The 21,699-nt window shown below is 40.1% G+C and overlaps 1 protein-coding gene across 1 annotated transcript in view; it reads left to right on the top strand.

Moving 5' to 3' along the window:
- Window positions 1–378: 378 nt before the first annotated feature.
- CDC123 (cell division cycle 123) overlaps window positions 379–21,699 on the top strand; it is a 34,049-nt gene continuing 12,728 nt past the window's right edge. Inside the window, exons 1-9 of the mRNA XM_065743720.1 lie at window positions 379–500; window positions 2,018–2,089; window positions 4,347–4,401; window positions 5,200–5,232; window positions 9,297–9,392; window positions 10,097–10,203; window positions 17,070–17,118; window positions 19,108–19,183; window positions 21,095–21,217. Coding sequence (XP_065599792.1) covers window positions 427–500; window positions 2,018–2,089; window positions 4,347–4,401; window positions 5,200–5,232; window positions 9,297–9,392; window positions 10,097–10,203; window positions 17,070–17,118; window positions 19,108–19,183; window positions 21,095–21,217 — 685 coding nt within the window. The 5' untranslated portion in view covers window positions 379–426. The remainder of the gene's footprint in view (window positions 501–2,017; window positions 2,090–4,346; window positions 4,402–5,199; window positions 5,233–9,296; window positions 9,393–10,096; window positions 10,204–17,069; window positions 17,119–19,107; window positions 19,184–21,094; window positions 21,218–21,699) is intronic.

Below are 21,699 nucleotides of genomic sequence, written 5' to 3'. Positions count from 1 at the left end.
TCTTCTAACAACAAAACCAACGAAGGAGAAGCTGACAGGAGAGAGGCCCCATTCCTGCTCTCGCTGATGGACACCTGCTAAACACCACTCAGAGCAAATAAAACAGGGATAACCGTACAGATTGAAAGAAATAAGCACAGAGAAGAAGGCAGCTCCGTACAGGCAGAAGTGGGCGAGCGGGATCTCTAAGGAAAGCAGCGAGAAGGAGCAAGCTGGCCTCGCCACGAGGGGACAGGGCTTACAGCCACCGTGGTCCTCTCAGCAGCGCGGACACGCGGGGACGGAGCGGGGCGGGACCGGAGCGGGGCGGGCGTGTGCGCTGCCGATAGAGGCCCGGGCGGCTCCGGGAGCGGCTGAAGAGGTTCCGGGGGTAAGCGAGCGCTTCCTGAACGGAGGGGAAAGGAGAGGGCCGGGCTGCTTGAGAAGATGAAGAAGGAGCAGGTGGCACGCTGCCAGTTCTCCGTGTGGTACCCGCTGTTCCGCGCCGTCACCATCCGCAGGTGCCGGCTCGGAGATCGGCGGGGGCGAGCGTGGGTCGGTGCTCGGAGTCGGGCTGAGAGCTGAGGATCGGGCCGGAGGGGGCGGGGATAAGCGGGGGGAAGCGTGGAGGGCTCTGCTCTCGGCGTTGTGCCGCCTTGCTCCGCTTGGCTGCCCGGAGGCAGCTCAGGATGGAAGAGGTGTTGGACAGGAGGGCCGCAGAAACGATGGAAGGGCTGGAAAAAGGAGGTTCTGGGGCGAGCTGAGGCTGTGCGGGCTGAAGGTGGTTCTGGGGTGAGCTGAGAGCAGCAGGGGAGCTGCAGGAAAGAAGGGAGTACTGTTGAGTACTGCGTGCAGTTCTGGGCTCCCCAATACAAGGAAGAAAAAAAAAAAAGACAGGGATCTCTTGGAAAGAGTCCAGCATAGGTCCACAAAGATGGTGAAGGGCCTGGAGGATCTCCCCTATGAAGAAAGGCTAAGTGAACTGGGTCTCTTTAGCCTTGAGAAAAGAAGGCTGAGAGGGGACCTGATCCAGGTTTGTAAATATCTGAGGTGTGGGGGACAAAGTGGCAAGGCCAGACTCTTTTCAGCAGTGTGTGGAGACAGGACAAGGGGAAACGGACAGAAACTGCAGCACAGGAGGTTCTGCATGAATATGCACAAGAACTTCTTTACAGTGAGGGTGACGGAGCACTGGCACAGGCTGCCCAGGGGGGTTGTGGAGTCTCCTTCTCTGGAGATGTTCAAGACCCACCTGGATGCCTACCTGTGCAACCTGGTGTAGGGAACTGCTTCCTGGGAGGAATCTCCAACAGGAAATCCTTCCTCGGTGGTCAGCCCTTAAATGAGGTCTGGGAGCCAGACTCCACCCCTTCTGGTCACACAGGTGCATTGCCTTCACCTGTGCTCCTGCAGCTGACTCAGTGCTCACCTCAGGTGATCGGTGAGTGGTTCAGGCCGTGATTCAATATTTCCCATACAGCGGAGAGGTGTTGGAACAGGTTGCCCAAAGGTAATGTGGATGCCCCATCCCTGGAGACCTTCCAGGTCAGGTTGGATGAGACCCTGAGCACCTGACTTAACTGTAGGTGCTCCTGTTCATTGCTGGGCATCTGGACTAGGATGCCTTTTGGGATCCCTTCCAACTCAACCAGTTCTATGGTACTTGGAACACTAAGATGATATCAACACATTTCATTCACATCTTAGGAGGAAGAACTTTCTTTTCAACAGCATGTTATCCCCCTGCACTGTCCACATGTCTTTTCTTTGAATTTCCTAGTGTTATGAAGAGGTAGAGTGGTTTTGTGCATTTCATCTACAACTTTTGTCTTTTTCTTTCTCCTGTACTTCCCTGTAAGAAAAAATGGAGTTGCTTTTTGGGAAGGAGTAAGGGGAAGAAATAGAAATTTGAATTTTCATAGTGTTAGAGAATAAAGCGTGCTACTATTGAGCTATGTTCCATTAAAAATAACTATTTAACTCTTTGTTTTAGTAAGTGATATTATTAATAAATTATTATTTTTTTCCTTTTTCCCAGTGTTATACTTCCTCTACCAGAGAATGTGAAAGAATATTTGCTGGACGATGGAACACTTGTGGTTTCTGGAAGGTAAAGAGCATTTACTCTCCACCATACAAGTATTAATGCTACTTTATTGTCACAATGATATTTGTATTCACATATTGTATCTTACATAATTAATTTTGTAAATTTGACCAGTCTCACTGCAGTAAACCTCATACGGTATGAACATGTGTGTGCACAAACTAGCACTGTTAGTAAAATTCGACTAGCCAATGCCTGATGCATCCTGGTGGATGACAGGCTGGCCATGAGCCAGCACTGTGCCATGGTGGCCAAGAAGGACAATGGGCTCCTGGGGTGCATTAAGAAGAGTGTGGCCAGCAGGTTGAGGGAGGTGAGCCTCCCCCTCTACTCTTCTCTGGTGAGGCCTCACCTGGAGTATTGCGTCCAGTTCTGGGCTCCTTTATACAAAAAAGACAGGGATCTCCTTGACAGAGTCCAGCAGAGGGCTACAAAGATGATGAAGGGCCTGGAGCACCTCCCTTCCGAGGAGAGGCTGAGAGACCTGGGTCTGTTCAGCCTAGAGAAAAGAAGATTCAGAGGGGATCTGAATCATGTCTATCAATATCTAAGGAGCGGGAGCCAAAGGAATGAGACTGGACTCTTCTCTGCAGTGTGTGCTGATAGGACGAGGGGAAATGGCCACAAACTGAAGCATAGGAAGTTCTGCACAAATGTGTGTGGGAACTCCTTCACAGTGTAGTGACGGAGCACTGGCACAGGCTGCACAGAGAGGTGGTGGAGTCTCCTTCTCTGGAGACTTTCAAGACCGCCTACCTGTGCAACCTGAGCTAGGGAGATGCTTTGTAAGGGGGTTGGACTTAAGGATCTCTGGATGTTCCTTCCAACCCCTATGATTCTTTGACATTGTGATTCTTTGTTTTCTGCTTAGAATATTACCATATGGCTCCCTTATAAAATGGGAACTGCATGCATATGTGTTTTTGGTAACTAGGCTTGGAGGAGTTTGTCTCTCACAGAGCAACTGATTAGACTATGAATATGAGGGAGCTATGTCTAATTTCTCAGAAACTAATTTATGCAAACTAATTTTTGCAAAATTGAAGCTGTTTAAACACCTTGTAAAGATGAAAAGTCAGAATCATTTTTAAAACCATTTTGGATAAGGAGCATTGTTGTCAGCTTCTTCTGCAGAATTTTGTAATTGATTTAATAACAGCCATTTAGTTTGTAATCCAACTTCAGAAAAGCTGAAACAGAGGGTTTGAACTTACAGCTATACTTTATGAGCAGGTTTGTTATCTCAGTGGAATAATGGACATCTTTATAATTTCCTTAAATTATATTAAGATAGTTCCAATGTAAAAATCTCTTTTAAAAACACATTTTTCTCTTGAGTTGAACTTTCTTAGCTAGAATTCAATGTGCTCTTCCTACAGCCAGTGCTGACATGAGCTTTAAACCTCTGTGAGCCTCTATCTGAGCTCTAGATCTCAAAAACCAAATGGACAGTTTGATCCCTGTGGAAGTGTGTTAAGGAATGTACTGCAGAAAGGTGACTTGTTAGAACTGACTCCGCTGAGGAGATGTACATTTGAACTGAACCTGATTGCTATGCTGAATTGCCTTCTTCTTGATCTTCTTCTGTCTTTAAGACCACTCAGTCGTGTGAGCTAAAAAACTTCAGAAGTCACTTCAAATTTCAAGGGAATGTTTGCACTCAAGTGCTTTCTCCCAGATATACTAGTGTTCACAACAGCAGATCTCATCTATGTATGAGAAGGATCTTTCTGGGAAGAAGCTAATGGCTGTGTAACCACTTTAAGTGGCATCTTGTGTGAGTGGAGTGTGAGGATGTTTTGTTTTCAGAACTAGCAGTGAGGAGGTCAGCCTTTGAAACTCAAATGTTTGTAATTTTTTTGCTTGAAGAGGAGCGTGGAAGCAAAGCTTAATTTAACTTCATCTTCAAAAAAGCAAAACAAGTTAGTGCTGCTGTGTGAGTACAGAAAAGATAGAAAAGAATGATTAATGGGGTGTGGAAAAGCTTGGGTTACAGTGTTTTCAGAGCAGAAAGGGATCTCTTCATTTGAAGGAATTTAAATATTTTGGATAGGTTGCAAATCCAATGGCATGATGTTTTGTCTTCAGTTTTTCTGTCCTGGCTTGCTCCAATTTCCTTTGTCGGGGTTTTGAGGCATAATCCTCTTAGGAAAGCATTCTGAGATCAACAGCTGGTAGTTGCTGTGGAATTATAATATATATGGTCAATTCAAACTCCAGTGCTCATTTGGATTTTTTCTGTGCTCATTTTTTGGCTTAGAGAAGACCCACCGACTCAAACCCAAGAGGGGAGTGAAGATGCAGAGGAAATACAGGTCAGTAAAAACTCAGCTTTATTTTTCCGTTTGAGTGTGGACGTTAATCTGTAACCAATTCTGCATGCTTTGCAAGTGAGGATGGTACTTTACCAAAACAATCATCACGTGATATTTGCCTTGGAAGAAGTTTACAAACATTTATACTCTGACATCAAGGAAAGTTTAAAGTGTTTCTATGCTCTGTCGCACATGTTTTTTCTTGCTAACTGCATTTCTAGTAACGACTAGGAAAAGTTGTAGGATATTGGAAATGGAAAATGTTGCTGGTTTATGCCATGAAAAATTAGGAGGAGTGTATTTAGAGGAGTTACATTTAGAGGAGCTACATCAAGAAACAAGGAATGTCCTTAAGGCCATTCTAGCTCAGGGAGGTATTCCAGAATTAAAAAAAACTGGAAAGTGTTCTAAATTTAAGATGACAGAAGGTGCAAAAGGAGTGAGGATGAGGAGGGTAAGTGAGTGTAGTGGATTGTGGGTAAAATGCTGAAGTGTGAGAGGCAGAGACAAGGGTTAGATAGGAAAGACTCCACAGGGTTTTGAAACATCCAAGTCTTCAATATAAATCACAGTCACCACATGTAGGTGTTGTCTTTTATTTGTACATCACAAATTTATTTTTGTTGAACATACACCATTTTTCCTGTCTTAATTAGAGGATGGCTGTGTTAATTGTGAAGAATCAGGGCAATGAGTTGTACATGTTGTGGGAAGCTGTACAGATTCTGTTGTTCTCATGAGTTATAAAGGATGTCACAGGAAACCAGTGACCTCGGATTTGTTCTTTTTTCTTAACAGTGGTCAGATGATGAGAATACTGCAACACTTAAGGTAAGGTCCTCTAAAATCCCAGCGTGAGGGTTTGTAAGCAATATTCTTTCTGAAGCTTGTGATAAAACCTGTGGCCAGTTAGAGGTATCTGCTGCAGTTACCATTTTTCTGATCATTTTCACTAGATGGCAGTGTAGGTGTCTGCAACCTTAAGAATGTTTTGCTAGCTTAATTTTGTTTGACTAAAAATAAAGTGCTTCTTTTCTTCATTCCCAACAGTCACACACTTTTTAGAATATAGGAAATGAACTGTAGCGTTAGTCTAAATATAGATGTCTTTTATTTTCACCACTTTGCATATCTTCCAATTACTGAATAGAACTGAATATGGCAGAAACGAAGCCCCTGCAGCTCAGTTTTCACAGCTCTTCTCCTACACCTTTGCTATTATTTCCTCCTGAATACCTTGCTTACTACTGCCTTATTTTCCCCTTCTTCCTGTTTTTATGCTCTTTGTGCTGTGCCCAGCTTAGAATCAGGATCATAAGAGTCATTAAGGTTGGAAAAGACCGCAAAGATGATCCAGTCCAACCATCAGCTGGTCATGACTGTGCCCACTAAACCTCATCCTGATGGCTTTCAGTTAGGCTTCCTCCATTTTATTTATTGATTTATTTTAAACTGAAACCAAATAATCATACAATACATCCCAAGATGTATTATATCCATTAAAGTGTGCAGGTCAAGTTTTTTCAGTTTAGCCAGCCAAGGATTATGTCTTGTGTGTGGACTGCAACCCTAACAACTCTACAGCTCCCATTTTACTGGGACTGGCTGGGATGTAGTTTGCTGTCTTCAGAGCTGCCCGTATAGTGCTGTGTTTTGGATTTGTGACTCAAGCAGTATTTATAAACACATAAACATTTTGAATGTTGATGAGCAGTCCTTGCATAGCATCAAGACTTTTCTGAGTATGTCCTCATTTACTCTCCACCAATTAAAGTGGGATTGGAAGGTTTAGAGGAGAAGACAGAGCCAGGACAGTTGACCTAAACTGTCCTAAGGGATATTCCATACCATGGAACGTCATACTTAGCAGTAAAACTGGCAGAGGAAGAAGAGAACTTGAAACTTACAGGGTGGCTTTTGTTCAGAGACTGTCTGGGCTTTGCCTGTCATCAAACTTGCAACTTTGAAAATGTTTTGATTATGGGCCTGAGTTGTGCCTGTGGCCATTTCCAACAAAGAAAACACCAAAAACTCTAAAAGAAGAATTTCATAATGTGCCCTGTACCTTCTTGTGAATGTGGGAGGTGATCGCTGTGAGGACACCATGGCAAATGTGCTTTCTCTACTTGCAAACTAAGAGCTGTTCTGAGAATAAGGAGCAAATGGGAACAGTCTCCTGTGCTTCCAGGTAACACGTTGGCTGCTCTGGTAGTGATGAAGAGAATGGAGTGACAACCTGTCTGGAAAACACAAAGCTGGGAACTGCACCTGGGATTACTGCAGGATGTTGGAATGGATCAAGCAGCATTGTGGAAGCTGAACAGGGAGATGACAGGGAACGTGATGCATAAAGAAGAGCAGGGGAGGCCTGAGGCTATTGTGCCTCTATTTTACTAATGATAAATCCTGGATTATGATTGCTTTCCCCTCTGGTTTCTTTGTGGGAGAGTTGTAAGATGGGGTGTGACTGTGATTATTTCTGTTGGTGACCCATCTGAGTCATGAGGTAGAAATTGTTTCCCTTGCCTCTTCTTAAGAGGAATTAGAACAGAGGATTATCTAAAACTGTGTTTTAAAAAGGCAGTTGCAAAGTCAAACATCCAGAATGTGGTCAGTGTTAGAATTTAGCTTATTTATGCTGCCTTAGAGCTGTGCTCTTGTGCAGTGTTTTTTCACTTGTATTAATGAATTGATAGCAACGTTTTCCCAGTGAGTTTATGTATGTTCTGGTGTTACATATGTGGTATGAATCCTGGCTTCCATCAGAACAAGAGGAGATCAGAATGCACTGCATGGAGTTTTACTTTGTACAAAAATGCTTTTTTTTTCTTTTTATATCTTAGAATTGGCTGAAGCTCTAAAAGTGAAATAAAATAAGTGCTTGTATCAGTTTTTCAAGTATGATTTCCCATGGAATCTAGATGATGTACTAAGGAATGATTGGGATGTGTGAAGTTCAGTTCAGGTCACTGTGCTTTTTACTTTTATAATTTATTTAAAATGAGTCTGCATTAAGCTGAGGGGCTGCAGAATGGATATACCAGAATGTATAAACTTTTTATCACTACTAGTGTGGCTGTGAGGGCTTTGTTGTTTTAGAGATCAGTTGGCTTTAGGAGCTATCTGCAAATGTAACCCAAAGATACAGGTAGGAGTAGTGCTGGCTTTAGATCTGTGCATCTTTGAAACATCTCTGAAATACTTTCTTATTATTTTAAAGGTCAGCAGTCAGCTTTTTTCTACTGCACCACATTAAGTGTGGAGTTTATAGCTTCTTGGTGTTTTTTCTCCTATCCTATGTTTACAATATTTGGAATATTCTTTACTAGTCAAAGTTTTCTGTTCCAAATTGTATCGGCCCATCTTCAAAAAGGGCTGGAAAGATGATCCTGGTAGTTACAGATCTATCAGTCTCACCTCAGTGCCCAGGAAGGTTATGGAACAGATAATCTCAGGAGCCATCATGGATCAATTAAAGGTCAACCATGGGATCAGGCCCAGTCAGCATGGATTTATGAATGGTAGATCCTGTCTGACAAACCTGATTTCGTTCTGTGACGTACTTAGTAGATGAAGGTAAGGCCGTTGATGTGGTCTACTTGGACTTCAGTAAAGCCTTTGACACTGTCCCCCACAACATTCTTGTGGAGAAAATGGCTGCCCATGGTTTGGATGGGCGTATGCTCCACTGGCTGAAACAATGGCTGGTTGGCCGGGCCCAAAGAGTTTTGGAATGGAAAGATCCTTAATGGAAAGGGACCCTGGTGTACTGATGGGCAGTTGGCTGAACATGAGCCAGCAGTGTGCCCAGGTGGCCAAGAAGGCCAAGGGCATCCTGGCTTGTATCAGGAATGGTGTGGTGAGCAGGACTAGTGAAGTAATCCTGCCCCTGTGCTCGGCACTGGTGAGGCCTCACCTTGAGTACTGTATTCAGTTTTGGGTACCTCAGTACAGAAAGGACATTGAGGTGCTGGAGCAGGTCCAAAGAAGGGCAACAATGCTTGTGAAGGGCTTGGAGAGTGTGCCCTACAAGGAGAAACCAAAGGAACTGGGGCTGTTTAGGATGAGGAAAAGGAGGCTGAGGGGAGACCTTACTGCTCTCTTCCTACATTTGAAAGGTGCATACAGTGAGAGTGGGGTTGGTCTCTTTTCACTGGTGATAATGACAGGATGAGGGGAAATGGCCTTCAGTTGCACTGGGGTAAGTTAAGGTTGGAGATCAGGAAACACTTCTTTACAGAATGGGTTGTTAAGCACTGGAATAGGCTCCACAGGGAGGTGATTGAGTCACCATCCCTGGATGTGTTTAAAAACCCTCTGGATGTGGTGCTCAGGGACATGATTTAGCAGAGGGTTGATAGAGTTAGGGTGGTATGGTTAGGTCATGGTTGGACTTGATGATCTTTGAGGTCTTTTCCAACCTGAGTGATTCTATCATTTGCAGTGTGTCCTGCATCTTGATGCTAGTTAACTTGTATTATTAAGCTACTTTAAAGACTTTATTTAAAGTATTACTAGAAACACTTTATAGAACCATAAGTTAAATGAGCTGTCACTCAAGTTGTCTGTGAGTTATTTATTTACTGTTGCCCTCTTAACTAAATTCCTCAGTGCAATTAGAGAGCTATTATGAAATGAAACTGTTTTTTCTAACTTTTAATACCTTGACAGAATGTGTCAACATTTCAGTTTTTTTTAAGGTGATACTTAATTCTGAACAATCTATATTTGAAAGTTTTCTCTTTGAGCTGAGCAAATCTTTTTTTGTATATGATATTCTACCATCAAGTTTATTCCTTCTACAAAATACATTCCCAGTGGCATTTTTATGATGGCTGCACTTCATTTTGCATTAATTACATGTATTAATTTTTTTGTTCTTGCTCCTTGTTCAGGCACCAGAGTTCCCAGAGTTTACAGCTAAAGTTGAAGAAGCCATAAGTTCCTTGGGCGGCAGCGTTTTTCCTAAGCTGAACTGGAGTGCTCCGAGGGTAAGAATGCTGACTCCTAGAACTTGTAATAGATGCTGTCACACAAAATTTAGTGGTTTATCCTAATGTGTTGGAAAATAAAGCAGACTAGCGAGCCTGATAAGGAAGGGGGTGATAAATGACATCAGTTAAGTTTGGTACAGCAAATTGTTCTGGTGAATTAGAGCTAAATGGTCTGTTGTTTGGTAAGCCTGATGCAAGAGAGCACTGTCTTCCTTATATAACATCTGCTAATCCATGTTCTGGGTAACAGTGTGGTGCTTGTACTCTCTTCATTCAGAATATTACTTGAAAACCTTACATGGGATAAAAAGAAGAAATCACTTTTCCTTTTTTAAAAAAGCAATACATTTCCCTCTAGTTATTTTGGGCACTTTAACCGTACCTGAAGAATGGGTGCCCCTGTGTGATTTTGCATTATATTCTCAAGGGAAATTAGTGTTCAAGCTTTCCAGGAATGTTTTTGAAAGAGGTAAGGCAGAAAGTTTGTTTTTAAATATATTTGGTCTACTTTCATTAAATGATTCATAACGGACATAACTGTTCTGTGTTAACAGCTGATTACTTTAAAATTAAAAAATTGTTTTCTGCGTGTATGTCAACTGTGCATAATATTTAGTTCTGACAGATCAATAGCTAGCATTACTCTCTACTATTAAAGCTGCATTTTTGGGTAATCCTTCTTTTTTTTTTCTCCTGTTTAGGATGCTTACTGGATAGCAATGAATAGCTCTTTGAAATGTAAAACTCTGAGTGACATTTTCCTCCTCTTCAAAAGTTCTGACTTCATTACTCGTGACCTCACTCAGCCGTAAGTACATTTCTAGCAATCTTATCCAGCCAAAAAAACCCAAACCCACAGAGGGTCATTTTTCAATACTTGCTCTTTTCTGATGAGTAACAATAAATATTTGATAAAAAGATTCATGTTCACGTTTAAAAGATGTGAATCAAGTAAATTTCAGGAACAGAAATAAGTTAGTTTTCTTTGAAACTTTCTCCCACCTCTTTTTCTCCCTGCACCATACAAAAATAAATTCCAGGACCAGTTTACTGCAGAGAATTGTGAGGCAAAATATTGTCAGTGTTACTTTTAGTGAGTAATTTATTGTAAGCTGGAGTTGTTTACCTAGTTTCAGAGAAGAGAGAAGCAGGCTCCATTTTCTTCTTATACTTATTGGCTTAATTTTTCTATGTAAATGAGTGAGGAGCAAACCAGGAAGACATATAGAAATACAGCATGTGACAGGTTAAGATCATTTTTATTGAGCTGCTTTCCCAAGCAAGTGGTATTTTGATGTTCTGGGGAGATTTTTTGTCCTTTTTTTCCCATCTATCATGGACTTTACTTCTTGATAGCTAGTTTTGTATTAGTGGTTTTCATGGTATTACACATGACTTTACCAGGTTCCCTTCAAATTTTAAAGCCATTGAAGTTTGCGTGGCTTTCCAGGAGGAGCCTGGGACTTGTGCTGAGCTCTTGCTGCAGCTCCAAGGTCTCAGAACCTTTGAACAAATGCACTTCAAGAATTGTGGCTATGGGTTATAGCTACACATAAACTTAAGAATTCATTCTGCTCACATAGTTCAGAGAATACTCAGTTGTACACAAAGTTTTCTCTTTTTTTTTTTTTTTTTTTGTAACTTGTTTCTGAAATACAGTCTTTCTGGAAGAAAACAGAATTATTGGAATTGACTGTTCTTGTTATTATGATTACTGTTATTTTTTCATATGAAACAACAGCAACCTTGGTTTCAAAGAGAGTGCCATCCATGGCTTGATGTGTGAGGAGTCATTTTCCAATAATTATCAATGCTTATTTATATTTCTATGCAATATGCAATATTTAGCAGGCTGAATCAAATTCAGGGGCCTTGTTCTACCTGATTTGTAGAGTCTTATCAAGCATGGTAGTCCTGTCTTACGTAGCTGATGGCCTGATAAGAATTGTATTGTCTAAAACACAAAACCATTTCTATTAATGCAGTACATCTGCTGTTTTCCTTTTTCTTCCTGTAAGTCTAATAGTACATTTTTGGTTTTTTTCCCCTCCAATCTGTTGGTGCATTTGAGATAATGAATAGATAACATCCTCATCCTTATCTCCATAGCATTTTTGGAGTGCTAGCAGTGCTGTCAGTCCAATTCTGATACTAGGTTTTATGTTATATCTAACCTATAACATAATGAAGTGGAGAGGAGGAGACTGAGAAAGAATGGAGATGATGTTAAAGTGATAAGACAGTTTGAAAAGTGTGTTAGACTGGGGAAATGGTTGGAAGCATGGAGAATTTGAAGTTCTGGGACCATAGAGAATGAAAGTGATAAGGAAGATGCCATCTGCATTTCAGATTGAGTGCACACTGTTTCTCAGGTGCCTTACTAAGGAGCTTTTCTTAATGATTTCTACTGATGGGAGGCCAGGCTGCTTCACCTGGTAACCCCCTAGTGCAAAAGTGTCCTCAGGAGGAGCACTGATGTGTTCTTTGTTACAACTGCTTGCAGGGCTGGAAGTATCTTGTGGGTCTGAAAATATACGTACACTTTGCATCAAGTTCTTTGTGAATATCTGTGTATTGCTTTTTGGTATTGTGCTGTCCTCATCTATAAAGATATTGAGCAAAAATTACCCCAGGCTCCTTGGTGAATGCTTGTTTGGTTACCCCCATTCTAATGAGTTTGGGACACAGTCAAGTGTTTAGAAAGCGCTATGTGCTTTTAAAAGCTGTGGCAACTAGGCTGGCATATGTCTGCAGTCTTGTACTTTTAGATTATGCCATTTATATGGTAGAAAGCATTGGCTTGATTAGTTTCACTGGGATTGCAATTGGTGTGTTTTTCTCAGGGTTTTTATCTCATATCACACCAGGTTAGTGCCTCAGCTATTCACCTTGCCCTTTGCAGACAGTGCTGACTTACAGAGGAAGCAGTGAATACATTCTAGTTCCTATGTTGTGAAATTTCACAGCATGGGTGTTAACTTAAACCATCAGTAATTTCACCTTAGTTTCCCACGAGCCTAAAAGCTGAGTAGAGGCTGAGCAGCCCCTAGAAAGCATGTTCTTTTCTGCTGATCCTGCTGGGGGAGAAGTAACGTCCAGCAGAAAAGCAGTACCTCAGATTGCACTAGTTCAGTCCATTTGTACTCCTCTTCCAGAGTGCTAAAATGGAATGCACAGTTGGATAATTCAGCTCAGCTAGTGGGTGGTAGATAAATCAACCTTGTGATGTGTTTCTCAGATTGTCACCTAATCTCAAGGTTAAGGTGAAGTTTCATTTGAGAAGCACTGTGTATATTTCCCTTCCTATAAAGTCTAATGTGAATTTGAGTGGAACTGGTCCTTACAACAAGGTGAACATCACATGTGTACGAACACTTTGGTTTCTGTGCATCCTGGAAGTGTGTTGTGCTTGAGAAAGAACAAATTATTGTTCAGTCTGTGCTGATATATCTAAATTGCTAAGTTATTAATACAATATGTCCCCATCTGAACACAGAAATAATTATTGCTGAGTTACAAAGGTGGGCTTAATTATGCTATTGATTAGCTGCCAGCTCCATAGTCCTTAGCAAGCAGAAACTGGAAGTGCAGTTGGCATAAGAACCTAAGTGCTGAACAAACGAAAATTGAAAACATAATATATCTAAATTCCTTGGGAGGACTGATCAGAGAGAGGAGAAGGGATAAAAGCACTGTATTTCTATTTTTTTCATTAATATTCATTGTGGTCTAAACATTTCTTGGCCTGCATAATTAACAACTTAGATTTTTGTTTACTTTTTTTTCCTGTTCAGTGGGGTTCACTTAAAAATACACTTCCTGGGTTGTGGCAAAGAGGCACAATGGCAAGTTGAAGGTCTGTTTCTTGAGGTAGCATTGTCAGTGGTGTGGGACTTCAACCACTTTCTCTGCCTCGTTCCTCTCCCATTTCCTGTCTGCTTATCTGATACGATCTGTCTGTTTTTCAGGTCAGGGAAATGCTCTTGCTGCAATTCTCAGCTGTCTCCAGTTCTGAGAAAATTTCAGCTATGCAATACCTCAACACCAACCATTAAAAATACTGCCTTACTGCAGATACACTGAATGTGACTAGATAAGCTTTGACTACTCAAATGTTTGGACTCCCTCATCGTGTTGACACTTGTTTGGTTTAAAAGCTCAGGAGTTAACTTTCCTCTTGGAACAGACATAAATTAGCAAAGACTTCAGAGCAGCGTACTCGTTAACGTAGTCATTGTTTCTGCTTCAAGTAAGCACTACATTTTCCTTTGCTGAGTTCACAGAAGACTTGTGGGTGGTGTGATCCTTAACTTTTCAGTTTTTAATGCAGGCTTTCAAGAACTTAATGTTGTGGTTATATGACAGAAGCAACCCCTTTCTAACTGGGATTTCTGTTAAGCAGATAACACTCCTCTTTTGAACAAGTTTACAGCTAGTACAGTTTTCTTGCTTATTACTAAAACATTTTATATTTATAAATTTATATATTTATAATATATATATTTATATTATTATTATTATTATATTCAATATATATATTTATTTATAAATATAATATATATATATAAAAATATATAAAACATTATATATTTATATATATTTTGCTAAAAGTGAATACCCACCCAGAGGCTAATATAAACAATAGCAGTAGCTTTAATGATAGGGTAATGCCCTTTCAAAGATAAGCTTGTTGTCACTAATAAGGAGAATATAAACCTTGGAAATTTTATTGAACTTTGGAGATGGTTCCTATTCTGCAGCACAGTGCTGAGCATGTTAGGTCTGCAGATGTCACTATTGGGATGCTGAACCTGACAGCGTTTTTTGTGGTTATTAAGCAACCAGAAAAATATCAGTAGAAGTGAAATAAGATATCTGGTCAAAAGCAACCTCATGCTAAAGATGCTCTCAGCAGGTTCTGCCCTTTTGGCCCAGGCAGGAGCAGGTGAAACAGCTCCCAGTGGAATCAGTGTGCTCTGGTTGACCAAAACTGGATGTTTGTGAAGTGAAAGTCATCACTTATGAGTAATGAACTGCCTGACTCTAAGAGAGTAAAATATGACACTGCTGACACTAAACTTGATTCATTCGATTAGGAAGCATTATTTTTGCTTTTCAGTTCAAAGTTGTAAAGCTTTTTTTCTGACGTGGAGGGATAACAGCCTGTGTTCTCCTGCCAGAACATAGGAGGCAGTGTTGGTTCGTGCAGATGTGACTTGGCAGTCAGGGTACCTTTTTTGCAAGGACAGTACCTGTTGCTTAAGACTTGAATATGTCCTAGTTCAAGATAAAAAGTTCCACATGAGATGATGTGGAATATGAGGCCTTTGACATTTTCTTTTCTTGGGGTTTTACTCACATGCCCATTTTTTCCCTAGAAATTTGTGGTACAGGTAGTACAAGATTCTCTTTCTGTAGTTTCTAAATTTCCTGTTCAGCTTTAAGGACTACACGCAAATATTTCTTGCTGTTAGAAATTTATCTTTTTTTTTTTTAATTGAGGTTTTAAATTAAACCATTTGACATTGTCAGCGAAACTGTCTGGTACAAAGTGATCTTTACAGCTCTCATTGTATTGGTAATTGTTTATTTTGTAGATAGTAATTTCAGTTCATAGCTTTCGTAGCAGGATGGGTACTGGAGATTTTTACAAACTTTAAATTGTTTTTCTCAGTGCTGCATGCTGATCTGCATGGCAGCTTCATGTAGTGTGTCCTGTTGTCAAGTGTATGCATTTGGAGATTAACACGCATTTGCTACTTAAAAAAAAAGACCTTGATCCTTCTCTTGTTGCCATCTAAGTATAAATCTGTAAACAAGCTGTTGAGCGCAACACAGGGTCAATAAACAGTGGAGTTTAACTCCTTCATGCTTACTAGTGTTTAAAATAATTTCAGAGGTTTCAGAGAAGAGGGCTGGTGTATCTTTCAATTCTGTGGTCTTCAGGTCTCTCTGATGCTCCTTCAGTTACCTCCAAACTGGAAGAGGATACAGTTGGCAGAAGGCTTAGTAGGATTTCCTTCTCTCTTGTTGAAAATGGTGTGTGTAATGGGTGAGATCAGCTGTCCAGGTGCTGAAGCAAGTTGCTAAAAAATACAAAAATACAGAAGAACAGAAAGTATCTTTCCTCCCTCATGGTGGCCTCCACCTGAAATACTTGAGTGCTGAGCAAGGGATAGTTCTGACTTTTTTGTAAGGCTGTTTTTTGACAGCTGGAAAAGACTGCATCTAACCAAAATGGAGCAGATTACAGATCCCCCAGTGTCAGATGTGGATTTCTCTGAAAGGTAATGTGGGTCCTAGTGAGCAGGGACTGTGAAACGCTGCGTGTTGGGCTTCAGCTGCCTTTTTATCTGCAGTTTATGATTATCTTGGTGTGTGTGGAATATTTCTTGAGCATGGCAAGCACATATGATCATAATGGGGGAATTTTGACTATAGCAAAACTGCGAACTCTCCGGAGTGTTTCTGTTGCCTTGACAGATCTTAAATCGCTGGGAATGTAAACTGTGGCTCTTATCTGTTTACATAAGCTTACAGGTATATGGTCTCTTTGATTACTGTACTTTTGGAAAGCATGCTCTTCTCTGTGTGGTGAATATAAAAGCCTAAACTATAAGATATATTTCTTCTGGCAGCGTACAGAGGAAGCTCTTAGGAGAGCCCTCAGCCTCAGATTGAGGGCTGGGCAGCATGATGCTTTGCTTACAAAGAGTGAAACATTGAGCCACCACATCTTACAGTGCACTGCTTACAGCAGAGGTGTTAAGACTTCTGGATTGCTGCAGTGAGTTCAGTACCAAAGGGAGATAGGAGAAATGTTGCTGTTTAAGACTTGCTCAGTAGTGACCCTTTACACAGTTCTGTGCATCAGAGTAGTTTGTTGCCAGTAATGTCAGGGAGTATTTTGGGATGGAAGATTTATTTCTTTTGCAGTAACTCCTGTAACTCTCTAAGGGAATTAACAAGACTTGTATAAAAGAAAATATGTCTTAGTAGTTCCTGGATGGTGGCACAGAGAGTGAGCTGCTCCCAAAGGACAAAACCTTGACAAGTGCTTGTGGTTATGGAAATGGTTTTGTTTATTTTCACTCTCAGGAGACTTCTAAGAGTATTTCTTAAGGCTCTTAATTTAGCAGAACACCATGCTGTGGAATCACTAGTGTTCAGTAGCATTCCTTGTATCTACTGTTCATGAAAATGAAAGTAATCCTGAACTGCTGCAAGGCACAGTGATGTGTCTCAGTTATCCGGTTTAGGAAGTTAAACATTAACAATCTAATCAAGTTTCATTGCAGCATGTTTTCCCTAGTGCTTTTAATGTTTATTTCATGCTTTGAGAATCCAGTTATGCCTATATATCAATAAAGACAAAAGGAGCAGCACTGTTGATTCAAGCAAAAGACTCAACACTGAATAAGCAGCCACATTTTAGCCAAGTTCCTGTCCAAATTTAGCCTCTTCCAAACTACACTACATCAAAAAAAAGGTGATTGTTTATAATTGTGGAAAGAATTTGTGTTATTTTGTCTTTTTGACACACTGAAATTATTTGCTTTATCTATCTTAGTAATTTAGTTGTGGTTTTGGAATTAACATTTTGGGGTTATTTTTCCTCACTATGGCCAGAATCTTGTATCTAAAAGCATATTTTGATGCCTGTGATTTTTCCAGATTTATTCATTGTACTGATGATTCCCCTGATCCTTCCTTGAACTATGAGGTAAGACTTTCTGATTTCTAGGCTAACTTAAGTGTATTACATGTGGGCAAGCTGCCACTTGTGCTTGAGTATGTGCCCAACAATATTTTTTTGTTTGTTTTGTGTTGCTTGGGCAGTATGGGGAAGCGTGGTTAAGAACTGGAGGTCATTAGGAGTTCATTTAGTTACGGGTCAGAGCCAAGCTGAAGTGCAGATGTTTGAAGCTTCCTTGCAGCTTTCTCTATTGTCCATCCAGTTTTGCCAGGAAGGTGAAGCTCACTAGCTGAGAGTCATATGTTCCCTGTAACATGCTTCTCAAGAATGTCACGGCTCAGGTTACTGTGAGAAGCTAGCTGTACTGCCTGGGGATTGTAGCTGTTTACTAAGAACCAAAATGGTCTGTATTATCTCATTAGATATGCTTTCTGCTGCATTAAAATATTTAGTTAGTGACTCGGATACTGCGTTCAACAGTTCTCCTGGTGCTGTCAGTTTGATGATAGCATCTAGTTATGTCTCTAATAATTCTTTATGTAAATAACAGCTTTTGTCATCATCCTGTGGGTTTAAAATGGCTTTAGGAAAGTGCATGAACACTGTTTTGAAGCACTATCTTGATGAGCTTTGAAGATACAGAAGAGAGTTTTGTGTTTACATTATAGTTAGGAGCATCACCTTTGGTTGCTGATTTTTATACTGCAGTTGATAGTGCTGGGAGTTTCCAGTACCCACAAGCAGTAACTGAGACCCTCGAAAGAATGGATGCATCTGAATGCTTCAATTCAGGAAAAGCAGAAACTTGATAAAGTGTCAAGAGATATGCTTTAATTACCAGACATTCCTATTCATGATAATAGTTTGGTAACTGTTTTGATCCTGTGTCCTTATTTTAACCAGTTTGTGCTTTCAGGGCATCACAGCTTGGGTGTATGCCATAATAAAGGTTGATTTGGTTAAATTTAATTCTGCTCATCAGCTCTTTTGACTAGAGAGCAACTTTCTGCCAACTCCATGACAGATTTATTGTGTTACACAATGGGGTTTTCTGTTTTCCATGCTTTATCATTAATGCAACTTAGAAGTTGTTTCATAGCTAATTTCATGTTTAAATTCTCTGTGTAGCGGAAGAGCATAGGGTAACTAAGGTAGGAAGGAGCCTCCTTGGTTATCTAGTTCATTCTCATGCTCAGAGCCAGGTAAGCTGTGAGATTAAATCGGGTTGAGCGGTGTGCTGTCAATTGTGGTCATGAAAACCTCAGTGGATGGGGGCTATCCCACCCCTCTGAGGGGACTGTTGAGATGCTGAACTATCCTCGTGGTGAAAAAGTTTCTTCCTGTGACCAGTCTGAACTTTCTTCTTTCAATTAACAATTTCTCACCTTCCTGTGAAGGACTTGGTGGCCATTCCTGTGAAGGACTTGGTGGCCATCTGATGTAGTCAGCACTAGTGGCCTATTTGTGACCAGTCACAGAGAGCTTATAAATGTAATAGATAAATAAATATAAATTCAGGGGTCTTGAAACGTGGAACTCCAGATGAACATACTGACATAGCATACTCCAAATGTGTAATTCTGGGAAGAAGTGGCATTTATTTCATTGTTTTCTGAATATCAGCATTTAAATACTTCAGCCTTCAGAGAAGAGGGCTCTAAATTGAGAAATTATTACCTATTAGGATAATTTTTATTTTTACATTCTCATCATGTATTAATTAATACTAAGTCAAATTGTTTTTGAGTATTTCCTAAGATAATTGAATGAACTGATGTGGTGTGTAGCAGTCTTGCCCATGTCCATGGGATCTTTAGGGTCCCTTCCAACCCAAGCCATTCTGTGGTTGTATGAACTGCAGGTTAAGATTGTTTTGTTGTCTTATATCAGAATTAACATCAGAGATTTGTCTTACTATTGCAGCAAAACTGTTGAAAGATCTAGAAGACATCACTGTTTAAAAAAAAAAAGTTACCCTTCTGAAACAGTATTTTGTCATTTGTTTTCCCTTTATAGCTTGTTCTTCGCAAGTGGTGTGAACTAATTCCTGGTGCAGAATTCAGATGCTTTGTCAAGGAAAGCAAGCTTATAGGTGAGAATTATCTTAGAGATTAAATTATTAGATGGAGTTCTTAGAAGTTTCTCTGATTACTTAAATCTGCAGAATCTGAAGGCACTTCCTTATTACACTCAATTTGGGAATTAATGTTTTTCTTCTGTCTGTAATTTTAAGTGTGGCATGCCATTTTTCTCTCTCCACAGTCTTTGAAAGCCTGATGACATAGTAAGCCTGATATTACAGATCTAATTGCCAGTTCAGAAAACTTCACCCAAAGGCTGTTTTATAAGGGATTCCTTTATATTCAGGAGAGAATTTAATCACATCCAACTTGCAGAACGAATTCAGAAGCAGTTGGTTGGTACGTTAATTAAATGTGACCACACTTGGATATTAAGTGCAGAAAGTTACGGAGGTCAGAATACATCCACAGGTGTACCATGTTTCTGAATTCAAACTATATTCCATGTATTCCTCTAGATATATTGATTAGCCTCTGCTATAACAAGAGCCAGAGCCTAGACACCTGCTGCATATACAGGTGCTTGAACTGAGGGGTTTAATCTCAGGCAGAGTCTGTGAAACTCCAGAGCCAAAACTGTTTGAATTGTTTTTGATGTGGGCTACTGTGAGATTTTTAAAAATGAACATAAATGAAAATGGCATAGGATTGGACCTCATAATGGTCCTTAATAAGAACCATTCTGCTTGAACTCTTCTAACGAGGAAGTACTGTAGCACTAATGTAGCAAAGCTGTAATCCAGGATTAATAGGAAGGAAAGTGATATTTTTTTTCACTAAAATAAAAGCAAGTTTGTTCACTTTTTGTCTCATACCTACATATTCAGAAGCACCAGAAAAGGGACATAAAAGTGATGTTTCCAGGATTCCTCACGATGATGCATTGTTAAAGGGATATTATCTACTCCTCATTGTTTCTCCTGAAGCCTTCTCAGCACAATTTCTGTATGCGAGTACAGCATGTGCCTTTCTGTACCTGTTAGGAGCTGTCAACAATTTCTCTCCATCCTGTCCCACCTTAGTCAATCACTAGGAATTTACTTCCTGTCCAGGGTGTTCTATGAACCTGTACATAGATGCTCTTTTCTCCATAAATATTATACTCACTCTGCAGTGAGACATAGGTCTTAGTTTGATGTTTGTCCAGCAGAGTATTGCAGTGGCTCATGTTACCATATCCTGTATGAGAACTTTTGTCATTTAAGAGCCTAGTGTCTAATCCTGTTGATGTCGACATAAGCTAACATCTTGTATTCAAACAAATTCCTGAAACGAAGTGCTTGTGCTGTAGTTGGGCCAATTTTTCTAGTCAGAGATGGAAGAAAGCCCTCAAGATGGGTGCAGAGATACTAGATTGTATGCCATTTTGTTCATTCTAGGGCTTAAAGTTTCAACTCCAGTGTCATATCAAGCAGGTATGCATTATTCTGTGTTTTATGAGTAGGTTAAATGAGAATCTTTATGTACATTCAGTTCTATCATCTTTGCTAATTAGTGAACCTGGCCTCTCCCCCTTTCATTTCACTCTTCCAGATGGAAGTGCTGAACAAAAGATTTTTCACCAGAGTTAACAGGGTGAATGAAACTGAAAGGACAGGACAACAACTGGAAATTTAAACTCAGGCAAGGATTACTTATGAAACTCACTTACAAGTAGTGAGAATATGTGCTTATAAACTAAGCTTCAGCAAACATAAAGCAGAGATGTGCAAGGAGAAAGTTTGTAATGGCAGTGCTTCCAGTACTGGAGAGTAAAACCAAACAAGAAGTCATTATTAATGATTGAAACCTGTGAGAACCCTGTCTTTTGAGACAGAGATGATAATGTGTGCTCTGACAACTGTGTTCAGTGTGTTGTTTTTTTTTTTGTATTATTTATTTTTCCTGTGTTTAAAGCTCTTCATAATTACGATTTTTGACAGGTATATCACAGAGGGACTACACTCAGTACTATGACCATATCTCTAAGCAGCATGAGGAGATCTGTAGATCAATACAGGAGTTTTTCAAGAAACATATACAGTATAAATTCTTGGATGAAGACTGTAAGTATCTTAAGACTTCAGTTAGAAAATGGAGCATAGGGAGGGAAGGAGGGTGTTGATGAAGGTTTTTAAGGACATTCTGCACTCATAGTCACAAAGACTTAAAAGCTTTTTTTGTTTACTTGTATTTTTACTTGCTGTTTATTTTCTTCAAAGGCTTCCCCCCCGCTTATGCTTCTTTCTAAATAAGAAAAAATCACCATTTGGGTAATGGGGTAAGAAATGCTTAACAAAAGGCATTCAGTAGTGAGGAAAAAATATTTATAAAGACACTTTCTCCTAAAGATTGGTGAATACTCTAAAGAAAAGATCTGGAAGTTTATTTTCAAGAATGTAAACAAATTTCTACTAGAATGTTGAGCAGACAAAATGCTGTACATCATACTTTTGAATGGTATTTGATGAGGTTCTGCTACATCTAAGCAAACTAATTTAATTCTCAGTTTCTAAATATGAAATCCTTTGCAATTTTTATCAGAAAT

This window comes from Cyrtonyx montezumae, unplaced genomic scaffold (genome assembly GCF_038088225.1).
Source record: "Cyrtonyx montezumae isolate F1298 unplaced genomic scaffold, pur_monq_1.0 scaffold_3, whole genome shotgun sequence".
NCBI lineage: Eukaryota > Metazoa > Chordata > Aves > Galliformes > Odontophoridae > Cyrtonyx > Cyrtonyx montezumae.
This window is presented reverse-complemented; position numbering and strand designations above follow the sequence as displayed.